Here is a 14,660-nt window from a genome sequence, read left to right as displayed (position 1 = left end):
TTAAGATCAACTCCATTTTGCCCCCTCCCAACAGGCCCCTTCAAGTATCTGATCTGCAAATCTTGTACACACAAGAGTTACTTGCTCCATATTTTTAATGCAAGGTTTTCAAGAGCACCCTGAATTCAAAAAAAGCATTCTGAAAGGCCACACTCACAAATGTACTAATGTACTAATGTACTGTACTAATGTGGCAGGCTGCACCAGGTCTGCCTGCCACATTAGTACACATGCTAGGGATGTGAATTCAGTGCTATTGGAACAGGCACTTTACATATCTACTCATCTAAACACAAAGGCTGTGTTCCAATGAGCAAACCCAGACAGGCACAGCAACATTGAGGCAAGGCTTCACAATGAGTATCTTCAACAAAACCCCCACTAATGCACCCACAAAAACCATCAGATGCCAGAAATACAATGCTGCTTTTGGGATTTTAGATAGCATACAGAGGAATTCAAACACCCAGGTGGAAGAGTTAACATCACAGCAATCTCTTCTCCCCCAGCATTTCAGTTACCCTGCAAATCATCAAGGTTCTCACAATGACCTGCAAGTACCTTTACTTTTCCCATGAATAGGAAAATCCCAAGCACAGTCAAACCCTCTTGCTGAGGCTATTTTGTGAGAAAGCAGGAGGCATTCCTTCTTCACCAGAGCAGAAAGCTTACCCCATCTGGAAGTGCCCTCCAGCACACGGCGCTCACAAACTCATTTGTGTCGTCTTCTTTCCGGTCCTTGTCCAGGACACTTTTGACTGTATCAAACTTGAATGTCAGCAGTGTCTTTGAGAGGCCCTTATAGTATAAGTAAAGGGAATTATTTTCACTTCCTAGAAATAAAAAATACAAGAATACAGGATCAGATTTTGTAAAAACAAACAGAAATAAGGGTTCTTAGCTCTTAAGAGGTTCTTAGTTCTTTCACTGCTTAAAACAAGCAGAAATAAGGGTTCTTAGCTCTTTCATTGCTTAAAACAAGCCCAGACATTTCCCTGCAGTTGTCATCGTGGTCATGGCGCCCTGGCTGCTGGAAGTGCTCCACAGCAAACTTCCATCACACTTAATAACAGGACATGTTTTTATTACAAGACAACTGCAGCATGCAGCACACCTGCAAAACACCCAGGATTCCAAGAACCCTCCACAAACTCCTCAAGGCAAAGCATTTTGGGCAGAGTATCTGCACCACCACATGAATCACTGCTACATCCAGCCTGCTCAGAGCCACAGCTCAAAGGCAGGTAGCACTATCAAAGTTTTGCCTGCCATAATCAAGTATGACAACTTGGTCTGTGGAGGCTTAAGCAAGGAAGAGCAGACTGTACAGGCTTTATTTAGAAATCCATCCCAATTTCTGCCTTGCAAGCTGCACAGCAATCAGGGAACACACAAGCTAAGGTCCTCCCTTCAGTGCTGGCACAGCTGTCCTGCTCATCCCACAGCTATCAGCCTGTCACTGCCTTCCCAGCAAGAGCTGTGGATTTACAGAGCTTTACAGATTTTAAGCAGTGAAAGGACAGAACAGCCAAAGGGGTAGCTAATGATTCAGCCTTCTAAGGAGCTGTTTGCAATGTGGGCACTCTTCTCTTCACCATGCAGAATGCCACACTAAGTGACAACTACTGGATCCTCACGTGGCCCAGGCTACTGGTGGTGCATAAAGATGTGCCAATTGTTGATCTTGAAATAGATAAATTATATCAGCAGCACTGACATTAGTAGTTCATTTTGATGACAGCAAGCCTGAATCATCATGCACAAACAACTCATCTGCGACAGAAGAAAACCATCTACAGAGCCCCTTAGGTCAGGACTGCCACTGCCATTCCCTGGGAGGGGAAGGAGTGTGGAAATTCAGAAAATAGCACAAGTGGTGGTGTGCTTTGCTACTAGTGAGGCCTCAGCTCTGAGGAGCCCTGTCAGCACACCAGGGTGGCTGCTCTACTCACCACAGGCAATGTAGTCTCCGTTGGACGCCAGCCCCACAAAGTTCTTCTCGTTGATGTGACCCTTGAAGGAGCGCAGGCAGTGAGGCTTCCCTACGTTCCACAGCTTCAGCTGACTGTCTGTTGACCTGAAAACAACACTTAAATTTACCCTGCTGCCATATGGCAGGAACTCCTTCCTCCCTGGCCACCCTGCTCCTCAACACTCCAATGACAATGTAAATGTAGGAAGCCTTAGTGCACAACAGGAGATTTATCTCACTTTCAATCATCTGCAGCTCAGCTTGAGCTCAGAAAGATATCACCTTATTTTAAAAGCCTGTCAAAACACATTACACGTTTGAATAAAAACTTCCCTGAAGTATTACTCTTCCTTTCTCCTATCAATTGCAGAGCCCTCCTCTGAACTGCACGGCCTCTGGGCTATCACTGCCTCCTCCAGATCCTCACAGATCCAAGACACACCAAAGTTATTTATATTTTAAACCTTTATAGCACAGATAAAATCTGTTCCCTTCTCTGTGCCAGCTGCAACTCTCATTCATGTCTTTCCAGGGCTTGGGTAGGAGCAGTCTCCTCACTCACCAGTGCCCTGAAGCACATTCTCTTCCTCCTCCTGCCCAATACCAAACAGCAGCACAGAAAAACCCATGGGGGCTCAGAGCTGCTGTTAAAATTAAATCTGTTTTTCTCATGTGTAATCAAGACTGCACAGATACAGAACTCAAGCTTCTACCCTTTTCACCTTGTCAGGGAAAGTTCAATATTACTATTCAAAATATAGAAAACATGTTTGGATTGAATCACAATCATTGTTTCCCATGATTCCCCAAAATGCAAATATACCTGCCTTCAAAACGTTTTTCTGTTTACTGTGAGAAAACATTTTGCCTTTGGGGTTACTAATCTGCTGCCTGGCAGATCTCAAATAGGAAGATCCAACATTTCCAGGAGATACAGGATTAATTTCTTCCTCCAAAGCTGAAGAGACATGAAGATAATCTCTCACTTCACTGGCATTATTTCCTAGCAATCCCAGCTTACATGGCTCTGGTGTTCTGGCACTCACTGAGATACACAGCTGGGGAACAAAGGTGATAAGGTGGAACTGAAGCCCCATGAAGCCATTTTAAAGAAAGGGATAGTGCTGTTCTGATCCCCAGGATTGGGAGCAGGACCTGTCAGCCTCCTGGCTGGGAGGGAGGGGAAGCAGGCCATGCTCCTCCACCCAGGTCATGTCACCAACCTTGCTGCTCCCTGAATATTTAGAGTTGAAAGGAAAAACTCAAATCACACAACATCCATCAAATATCACCAATGACGTAAGACATGAGCCCTGCACCAACATCCCATTTACCTAAAAATATAGCACAAAAGAGGAGAGCTGCACCTTGTGCTATCCTGCAAAAAAGCTTATCTCAGTCCTCAATGACAGCTGGAATGACAAAGGAGCGATAAGGGAGCTACAGCAAGATTTGTTAGGCAGTATTATTAGTTAGGATGAGGTCAGATCAGAAAGAAGGTATGAATTTTATCTGTAACACTGTGACTTAAACAGGAATGCATTCCTAACCCCAGGATGGGGAGGCCCAACACAGAGCATTCAGCTTCTCTGCCTGGTGCTTGTTCCGCACCTGTGCCTGCCCTGTACTGCTGCTCATTTTCCCTTCCCTTGTCCTTACTCTCATAGGAACAGCTCACAGAAGGTAAAAAGGAGTATATACTCCTGCTTGTTTTTTTTTGGCCCACAAGTACAGGCAGGTACTTTCTGTGCTATTAGTACAGGTATATTTTTAAAAAGCTGCTTTTAAAAGCTTCAGAGTTGCCTGGACACTAAACTTTCATGCAGGAAGGAAAAAAAAAAAAAACCAGCAAAAGACTAATCCCTGTCCACAAGCAGTCAGATTCCTGTGACAGCTGCTGCTCTTAGCTTCCCCTCAAGAAGACCTCAGATACACAGGCACTTCACCTCTATATTTTACTTGCATACCTACTAGGTGTCTTCATTAAAATAAAAACACTTAAGTCTATTACTAATGGGGAGTTTTAACTGTTTATGAATTTCCATCAAGCTCTAGCCATGTTTATATTGTTTAGGATAAGCAAGCCACGAAAGAAGAAAGCTATCCACCCTTGAACTGCAAGGAGAGACAAAGGCCATTGATCCTGGTGGTGTTACACTGCTCTTCTGGTTTCATATTCTCTCCAAAACAACATCTTGGATGTGCTGCTCTGTTAAATCTGTCTCTCTGTAAATCAGCACTGTAATCAATGTGTTGTGCTAAATACCAGGCAGTTCTGAACACCCCTGAGGTCAAAACCTATCTCTACAAGGCAAAGAAAATCAATGCAATCCATAAAACAGCTTTAGCTAGAAATTTAGAGACTCTGAATATATATATATATATATATAATTTTTTTCTTAAATCAGTGCTTGATTTTTGAGAATCACTACACTACTGTTGCCTCTACCCAGTCTGCAAAGGGAAAGGCAGGAAAAATAATTTGCTCTGACATTTCTCCCCGTTCACACACCAGAAGGCAGGTGGACCCTTCAGTCAGTCCCCTCACCCTGCTGCTGCCTGTCCAAGTCTGACAGCTCTAACAGCTCAATCAATAACTCCTCTCAGAACTTTGGGAGATGCTTTCTCACAATGCTGGCCCAAACAGAACAGGGCCATTCTGTCCTAAAGTATCCCATAAATGATGCTCCACTTGATTATGGCTGTAAAACATTCCCAGCCTCCTCCTGTTTCTATTAAACACTTTGTCTAACAGAGATTCGGTTCAAAGCATTAAATTTAATTTTCTCTGTGTTCCAGATATGAATTTGCAGCTTTATATAGAGTTATAATGTTAATGGAAGTAAGAAGAGAGAAGCTGATTAAATATAAACAGTACCAAAAGCCACCAGGGAATCCTCCATTATGCGGCTCAGCTCACAGTAACTCCCTTGCAGCCTGAAAACACCTTAAAATGCTGTATTTCACTGGGTAAAAACATGGGACAGAACCAAGCTGGATAACCACTGGCTCAGCACAAGGCAGCTAGAGCTGCTCCTGTGATCCATCCCTGCTGCCCTCAGGGGTTAGACATGAATGTGTCTGGATCCAAGATTCCCCTGCAGCCCCTCACCCTCCCCATCAGATAAGAGGGTTCACCTCTGGTTTGCAGCCAGCCACTGCCAATTTTCACTAGGGGACCTAGTGAAAATTCATTCATTCAATCCCATGTGACTGAAAATGCATTCAGAAGGGAGGCAGCCACATCTGGCTTTGGAGCAGACACATCTGGCCATGTAACTGAACAGAAGCTGGAGAATATTGTTCCTCAGGGCCTCCACAGCAGATCTTATGGTCTGCCCTGGCTGAAGAGCTGCATGCTATTAGTCACAAAACACAGCTTCTCTTTGTCCACTTTCTAACCCAAATATAAGCCCAAAAGGGGCCTTCACAGAGCAGATAATAAATTACCAGAGAACAGATCAAACAGTCAGTTCTTCTTGAGCTGCTTTCAGGCTGTGGCTAAACCTCCTCTTCAGACCATATACATAGCAGTACTATTTGATCTCTTCTGTCACTCATCAGTTGTGTTCTACTGCAGGTTATTATCCCCAGGGCTCTGCCAGCAGCTTTCTCCATCACAGAGCCCTGGTCAGGAGCATCCTCAGTGCACACACACTGCCTGCCCAGCCACTCCAATTGCCATTTCCAACTCCCAGCCTCCTTCTTTTACTTCCTCAAGCTGTCCCCTCTTTGAAAACTGTTGAAGAACTCAAGGGTAAAAACTCAGTCTGCCTGCAAAGTCCACCTGCAGCTTCCCAAAGTAAGCACTTGGGCACAGGAGCCACGTCTAGTTGTCTTCATATTCCTCTTAAGCATTTCAGCTCCACAAGACAGAGCACAGCCAAGTGACACCACAAATGAAATTCTATTTTTGACTTGGAGAAAAGCAACGATCTGCCTCCCAAAAGCACAGCAGCCTGTGAGAGCAGCCACCCACACAGGTGAACTTGCTCAGCAGCTCTGAAGAGCACAGAGAAGTGAGGGCTGCACAGTTTTTAGCCCACATTGTTGCATTGTGATTTCAGGATTTACCTCAGAAACCCAGTTCCTCCCATGATAATTCCCTCCCAGGTGTATCAGTCACCTCTCCTTCCCCCTCCCTTGCCCCCTCCCAGCACTGTCTGTCAATCCTGGAATTCCAGAAGGGCGTCGAGTGATTGGCAGAATTCACAGGATGCTCTCTACCCCTGGGGGGACACTGGGCCATCCAGGTGTCTTCTGTCCCTTGAGACCTGGTTGATGGCTTCCTACCCCTTCCCTCCCCATCTCCCCTGGGTAAAAGGGTGAGCAAACCACACGGTTGAGAGTTCTGTTGGAGTAGTTGCTCCATTCAGAGGCCTGTGGGCCAGAATAAACCTCTGGATCCAAACCCTCCATCAGAACCGACTCCTTTCCTTCACCATCACTCTAAAGCTTCTCCACCAGAGGTAAACCCAAGGGGCAGACCCTGTTATGGGGGAAAGCTGCATCCCACAGCCACCAGAGCTCCTGCAGGCCTGGACTTGTCCCCACGGGCCCAGCTGCAGCACCCAGCCAGCCAAAAGTGTCTGTGGGGTGAAACACCACAGTTGGTGCTATTTGGTAAAGCAGCAAGGGCCAGACAAGCTCAGGCACGTCCCATCTGGCTATATTAGGAAATATTCCAACACTACCTAAGAGGCAACACTTACGCAGAGACGATTTCTTCGCCGCTGACGAACTTTGCGTAGGAGACGGCCTTGCGGTGCCCCTTGAACACCATGATGGGCTGCTTAGTGTTGCGGAGGTCATAGTAGTGAACACAGTGATCTGCACACCAGGAAAGAAAGGAATTTACATTTTGTCACTGACATGTTTTACGAAAATCCTTTAGCTAGATTTATTTATTAAATAAATGTAATACTTTTAATTATTAAATTAATTTTAATTATTCAATTACTTTTTCTCCTGAGAAGCTAAGAAGCCTCAGAAAGAAATGTAAACAATAATTATCTGATGGCTGTGGAACGTGGTCTGGAGATGGTTTATCAACAGGTGCATCTTGGATTGGTTGCATGTGAATTGTTTTTAATTAATGGCCAATCACAGCCAGCTGTGTCAGATTCTCTTGAGTCTGTCACGAGATTTTATTATTCATTCTTTTCTAGCCTTCTGATGAAATCCTTTTTTCTATTCTTTTAGTATAGTTTTAGAATATAGCTTTCATAAAATATAATGTAACTATAGTATAATGTAACTTGGTATAGTATAATGTAACTTTCATATAATGTAACCTTCACATAATATGATGTTAATATAATATATACTTTTCATATAATAGAATGTAACAATTTTCATATAATTTCCCATATAATCTAGCATAATTTTCATATAATATAATACCACATAATTTTAATATAATATATAATGTTCATATCATATATTGTTATATAATAATGTCAGCCTTTTGAAACATGGAGTCAAGATTCTCATCTCTTCCCTTGTCCTGGGGACCCTCAAGCACCTCCACATTTAATCATTTGGGAAGGATGCACAGGACTTGGAATGATCACAATAAAAATCCTGCCTGCAGTTTCCACATCTCACTTCAAGCCCTGTCTAGGATAAACAGTCTGTGCTACAGCAAAAGAGGATTCTTCAAACAGCCCCAAAATTCATTCGACAAGGGGCCATGCTCCCTTTCAAAGGGTCAGGAAGGGAAGAAGGTGCATTCACATGTGTGTGCCTGTACGTGTGTGCTGCAAACTCCATGACCCTGTTCAAGGCAGCAGCTAAAAGGACTCTCACCTCTCCTGCCTGCCTTCTCAGCTCCCTGCCCATCCACTCCAATTGCCTTTTCCAATTCCCAGCCTCCTCCTTTTCCTTCCTCAAGCTGGCCCCTCTTTGAAAATTGTTGAAGAATTCAAGGGTAAAAACTCAGTCTGCTACTTAAACTGGACTGTGGAAAAACAGGATTAAATTTGTCATGCTTGCTTCTGGATGGATAACCTTCCTACCTTTGCCTTTTGCTTCTCTCCTCTGACTTTATTACCAATCAAGAAAGAATTAGCATTTCTGCTAATGAGGGAACAGACTAAATTCCAGTTCATTTTAAGATTTAATTCACAGATGTGCCCTAGTGCCACAACCATATGAAAGGGATCACAGCAGAATTAGTGATACGTTTGCTTTTCTGCACAGCCAAATGTCAATTCCCAAGAAACCAGAAAAACAAGAAGAGAAACCTCATGAGACCCAAGCCCCAAACACCCCCACAGTGCTCCTTCCAGCTCAACAAGGTTAATAAGCTTCTTCCTTCCCAACTTTCAGCCTTTAATGTTGAATTTCATTTAATCACCCCTTGCTATTCATGAAGAACAGGGAGGGAAGGCCACACACATGGAAACCAAGCTGGACATCTCTCTCACTGAGCAATTTGTGATACCCAGACATTGCTGAAATCTGCTCTGACCCTCCTCCCACTGAAATAATGTCCCACTGGTGGAAGCTGATCACAAAGACTACATAGAAATTAATTAAAAGCCAATAGCTACAGCTATTTTTGTATTTGTACAGCATTTCAAAGCTGGGTGTTGTCCTCTGTACAACTGAGAGAGCTGCTGTCTCAAAATCCCATGTGGTTTGAGGGATAACCAGGTTTACATCAATCACCAGAGCAGCAAGGGGAGCTCCTCCCCCAGATTAAGGAGCTAATTGGGGGTCATGGAGTGGGGACTGTGTCAGAAACACCTTCAATAAAATAAGGTGGGCAGGCAAGTCACCTTCCCCTCTCACTGCTTCCAGCACTTTACTGTCTGCAGATGAGCACCTCAGAGGTCTCTCTGGGTAAGGATTTCTGGCTCCCTTCCTTCTCAAGGTGTAAAGCAGATGCTCCAAGCAGCCACACCAAGTTTTCTCCACCACTTACACTGCCAAATTACTCTTATGTTGAAACCCAGCAGCTCCTGCACCCCTTACTATCAGCACTGAAGATGCTTTGCCCCAAGCACTCTTTCAAACAGCTCCTGTGTCTTTCATCTCTGAAATACTAAACTTCCAACCAACCAAATCTCAGTGTGCTCCTATCATTTGGGTATTTTAATTAGCTGTACAGCAACATGATGTTGCAACAGGCTAATTGCACAATGGGTTAATTTTCTAAGGGACTCTGAATTAAGCATTAATACTGTAACAAGATCTGGGCATCTTGGTCCCTTCTACTTCCCTGAAAGCTGGAGCCAAGAAACTCCACAGTTTTCATTTATGCAGCAGACCTGTGGGAGCTGTGAAACAGTTAACTGGCAATTACTATTTTAATGAGCAGAATTATTCTAGCAGGGTTTTTTATTAGGAGTCAGTTAGTGGATAAGCCTTTCAAGTCTATTTTTGCTTACAGTTTCAACACTGGCCCACCATTAGGGCACCTTTTTGAGCACAGATTTCATCCTTCAAGAAAATAGCAGGGAAAGGGATACCTGCATGTGAGCAGCTGGAGCAATGCAGAGAGGAGAGAGCTGGAGCAGGGCAGACAAGTCTATTTGCAGAAGAGAAGCATGAAGTTGCATTCACCTTCCAAACATCCCAGTAAACAGCTCAAAGCCTGGCAGCATCTGGCCCCAGCACGGCTGTGCCTCTGGGCATCAGCAGGGCAATCAATCACTGTCTGCTCTCATCACAACAGGTCTGAGGCAATCAGCAAGGCCACTGGGCTCCAAAATTAGCCACTTAATTATTAATTGATTATTTCATCCGACAAAGTGTTGGCGCCCAAATGGGTTTTAGTTTTTTGTTTGTTTTTTTTTTTTTTTAAATTCAATTGAAGCAGCTATTTTTAAGTAGATACATGAAGATGAATGCTCAGTGCACTCATTAAAATCTGAACAGGTGGTCATGTTTTACAATTAAAGAGATACTCTCTCTTGTAGGCCATATGGACTTCACAAAAAACATGATAAAAATGCCATCTGCTGAGGAAGTAGAGAGCCCCAAAGTGAAGTGAAATGAGAAAAATACAACTCCCAGAGATCTCAGCAAAATCCTTGCCTGGTGGACTTTGATGAGCTGAAATTGTCTGGGATGGGCAGCATCTCTGGCACACCAGCAGGTCAGAGGTGAGGTGGCAGGGTGATCTGGGAGGCTCAGAAAATGAGATTTTCCCAAGAGGCAGATGAAGGTGGGGTAAATGGAGTGGGCAATGAGGGGAATCAAACACTTCCTGCACTCCACAAGAACCTATCAGCTCCTCCAGCATCCCTGGCAGACCATGCTCCACTGCCAACCAGCAACACCAGGGGTGTTTGTTTCCTGTTTGCTCCTTAAAATTAACATTAATTTCATAATTCAGCTAATCCCTACCCCAACTAGAAAACTCACTCAGAACAAGTTCATTTTAGAATTCACATTTAAAGAGTTAAAGCCTCCTGCCTGCCCAGCCCTTGGGCAGCAACAGCTCCCTGCTTCACCTTTTCTTCTGCATTCAGGCTTAATTTAAATATTGATGAAATAAAGGGAAAGAACATGTATATATTTCATAACAAATTAAACACTCCAGAACAATCCTCATCTAGTTCAATGTCACTGCAGAAGCTGAGCATGACAGAAATCTGCTGCTATACCTTCTGAATTCAAATGTTTGCTGGCAAGTCGTTTTATTTTTTATACATGTATTTTTAAGTGATCTCAGAAGGCAAAAAGGACAGCTGAGCTCTGCCATTGCTGCAGAGGTCTCTGACCACAAGCCTGAGTTTTTAAATAGCACTTTTCCATTACTCTCAGCTTACTTCCCTTAAGACACTGCTGCTTTCACCTTTGAGCCATCAAGTGACAACTAATCAAGGATTCAGACTTCTCCAAACTCTTGAGATCTTGCCACCTCTTCAGTAAATACAACCCATGTCAGGAAAGGATGGCATCCCTCTCTGCTCAGCTGCTCATAAATTCACACGACTCCAGCTGGCAGGAAAAGGCCAAAAGAGAAGGATGGGTTTGTGCTGAACAAGGTGAAAGGATCAGCACCTCCTCAGCCTCAATTCTCACATTCAGCTTGGTTGCAGGGGTAGGGATGCAGTAAATGAGCTCACGAGTTGGTTACATAGTCATAGAAAATCAGGTTTCAGAACTTCTAAAATAAGAGAATTGGGAATTGCTAATGGAGCCAGCAGCATCATAGGTAACCTCCGAGTTATTAAGAAAAATGGAATTGATCTTGGGTTTTTAGTTGTTTAAACAAAAGAAAGAAAAGGACAGAGTCTGTTTTTCCCAAAAGTGATTTTCCTTACATTCAGACTTGTTAAAAAAATTTACAAAACTGTTGCTACCAGCAGGCTTTAGGTTCAACACTACCTATTGTAAAGCTCTTACTGTGCGGGGATGCACAGCAGCTCCACAAAGAGCAGCAAGGGTTATGACAGGGTGGCACACAGCAGCAGTTCTATCTTTCACTGAGCACCCCCCCACACAAAATCAGAGAGCAGAGCAACCCCACTCTCCAGGTAACATTCATCTTGTAGGTCATGTGTTTCACCCATTTTCACCATGAACATTAATCAGCATCAGCTAATTCACAAGACCCCCCCCAGGCTTTTTTCAACCAAGAACCACTTACTTGAAGGAATATCAAGCCAAGGACAGCAAAACAAAAATTTACCTGCAATGCAACAGTTTTATATTCAAAGGATGCAGCCACTAGAAAGACCCAAGAGCTGCATACAAAGGTTCTGTGGCTCTCCTCTGGAAAACTAAATTGCTGGAGAATCAATGCCCATTTTTCTTATTTCAATCATTTAAAAATGCACATTTTTCAACTGTTCAATATTTAGATTATTGATCCATTAAAAAAAGAAGTCCTTTACATTACTTGGATTTCTCAGCACTCACAGACTTGAGAATATAATGATGCTCCTTGTTCCACAGCAGATAAATGTCACAGACAAGAAAATGCCCATATTGAAATGCACAGCTGTCAGGTAGGCAGCCAGATGTTAATTAAGTGGTCTGGTAGAATTATTCTGTGATCAAGGCACATTTTTGACTTTTTTAAAATAAAATACATCTTCAATAACAAACCTAAAGGTCAAAATAATTTCATATATTAATGCTCTGGCTAGAGCCTGCAGTCCTGCATATCTCATGCTACAGATCTTTTACTGAAACAGAAGCTCAGGCTGGAGTGTAATCTTTAATGTGCTCTTGTGCTTCTCTACCATGATGGTCTGATTTGTTACATTTAGTAACTCATGTCCTCAGCTCATGATTGTGCCATGTTCCTCATTTGTCTGTTTTCCTCCATGTGAACTTCAAGCTTGGATCAAGGCTGGCTTGTTTTCACCAGTGAAACTCTGTACATCAGCAGTAACAATGAGAGACATTTATAGTCTGAGGGGGTGTATTTAAATGACCTCTTTAACAAGGCAAACTAGTCAGAGCAAATTTGGTGCAAGATACCTCTGCTTGCCATCAATTAGATTATGCTGGGGAAGCCAAAAGAACAGCAAAACAAAAGGGTATAAAACAAGCCCACAAGATGCTTTTCATCAAGTGAAAGAGGAGAGACATGACTTTGTAACATTTCAATTTCAGTTTTATTCCATTGCCTAAAAAAAGAAAAGATTTCAGAGTTCCTGGAGGAAGCTTCTATCACTCAAACATTGAAGGGGTTAGCTGAAATCCAATTATATATATATTTAAACATCTACCTACACAAATTGATCTTTTTTCACTCGTTTCTCCTCTGTATACCAAGTGTAAGCAAGATCACTCAGTTTTCAGGGCTCTGAGAATTGTATCTAGGCAACTTGTTTAGCAGGGAAATATAACTACATCCTTATGCATTCGAGTGTCCAGAGTACAGTGGTTCAAATCAAAGCTTGCTTTGAGTGTCTCTGGGTAAAAGGAAAGAGCACCCACTGTTATTTCCCTACCTGATGTGTCATCCTGATGAGTATTTGCTGAACAGAGATAAACAAGAGGTAGAACAACAGAACTTTAGATGGGTTAACCAAGTCTCTTTTTTGGCCAAGCTCAGTGTGATTTCTTGCTCTAAAAAAGGAAGCTGGAATCCACAAAGGTAAAGTCTTTGACTGGACTAAAAATGGAAACAGGATCAGGAGACTCAAAGACCTCAGTTTGCACCAGGAAAAACCTTTCTTCTGTTAGGGAGGAGAAAGAGGAAGGAGATAAAAAGGAAAAACATCCTGGTTTAAAAATAAACTCAAATCACTGTACTTCCATACAGTACACTGAGGATGACATGGCACAGGAGGGTACCTTGGTCCTTAGAGAAACCTGAACAAGGGCCAGGTAAACAACACCTGAGGAAAGGCTGCCATCAGAGCCCAAACCCTGCAAATTAAATGTTCGAAAAGACATTTCCTTAAATTCCAGAGGAAATCTAAAAAGGCCATCTTCCTAGCTCCAGAATTACTTACAGACTTACTGAAAAGTCATTAATAAAAAAAGTGGAACTTCCCCAGTGGATCTTCTATGTACCTATGCACCAGGAAATGGAGCCTCCCTGCCAAGGCAATGATATCAAAGGCTGTTTGAAAGACAACTTAGAATTTAATTATGAGGAAGCTCAAATGAAACTTAATCCTATATAGAATGCCATATCTGTCAGAAATCCATTTTTGCTCAAGGGCCCTGAAAGTCATGGAATACTGTAGGTTGGAAGGGACCTCTGAAATCCAGCCGTTCCAACTGGCAAGTCAAGGATGGGACAACTGCAAAGTTGGATTCAATTTCCAAGTTAAATAAATGTGTTCAAGAGCCCTACTCAGTCACAGTCTAAGCATTTCCAAAGACAATTCTATAAACTCTTCCCTCAGCTGTCTTGAAAGTGCTCTTATGTCAAAGGATTAGGGAGAATTTTTTTAAATACAAACTTGCCTAAGCTATTTGCTCTTGACATAAGAAAGGCAAGGCATTAGCCCACCTCTCAGCACTACAGCAATAATGTTTGGGCTGTGTTTTGCTGCACAGGTTTCTGGCTTCTCAGATCTTTCAGGTTTTGTCTATCGACACCCACACAATGGGGGTGGCATGAAGCACTGTCATACAACCTTAGCTCTCCTTTAATTCACTTTTCTTTTTTCTTACTAGTGAAAAAGAAAAAGAACAGCTCAATTTTAACTGCTGCCAAGCCTGTAATACCAAACAACAGTACTTGCAGATCTTCATGCGCCTGAGGTGGCTTTATTCAGAAAGTATGGGGTACAGATTTAATCCTCCCTACAGCAGAAAGGCAGGCTGGAGAGTTTGAACATCCTTATGTGGGTCTTGCTCTGGAGAGAAGACTGGGGACATAGGACAGCTGAACATTCCATCTTTGGGAATAATTCAACTCAACAAGACAAGTGAAGTTTCATGGAATGACAATTCCCCCAAAAAAATCTCTTCCAGGGCAGAAGAGACAGCAGGGAGGAAAAAAAGGATCTTTATTTCAGCAACAGAAATGCAGGGTAGCATTTGGGCATTTGACAAAGAATGGTGAAGAAGCCTTCCAGCCAACAAAACAGTATAAAAAGATCTATTTCAATTGAGAGAGTAATACTGGAATGGGATATGATGAGCACAAGGTTTGGTCTATCACAAACCACTTCTGGGAGGGAAGACAGTGAGAGTTTCCACTACATAAAAGAGATGCTTCAGGAAAAGAAAAGAGATGACAATGCATTAGGGACAGGGAGAA

The 14,660-nt window shown here is 42.9% G+C and overlaps 1 protein-coding gene across 5 annotated transcripts in view; it reads right to left on the bottom strand.

Annotated features, from left to right (window-relative positions):
* COP1 (COP1 E3 ubiquitin ligase) overlaps positions 1 to 14,660 on the bottom strand; it is a 124,754-nt gene that overhangs the window by 29,698 nt on the left and 80,396 nt on the right. For all 5 annotated transcript variants that reach the window (XM_059478676.1, XM_059478677.1, XM_059478679.1 and 2 more), the window contains exons 16-18: positions 6,685 to 6,802; positions 1,953 to 2,077; positions 673 to 833 (exon numbers count right to left, since the gene is read on the bottom strand). In XM_059478676.1, coding sequence (XP_059334659.1) covers positions 673 to 833; positions 1,953 to 2,077; positions 6,685 to 6,802 — 404 coding nt within the window. The remainder of the gene's footprint in view (positions 1 to 672; positions 834 to 1,952; positions 2,078 to 6,684; positions 6,803 to 14,660) is intronic.

The sequence above is a fragment of the Ammospiza nelsoni genome, chromosome 9, assembly GCF_027579445.1.
Source record: "Ammospiza nelsoni isolate bAmmNel1 chromosome 9, bAmmNel1.pri, whole genome shotgun sequence".
NCBI lineage: Eukaryota > Metazoa > Chordata > Aves > Passeriformes > Passerellidae > Ammospiza > Ammospiza nelsoni.
This window is presented reverse-complemented; position numbering and strand designations above follow the sequence as displayed.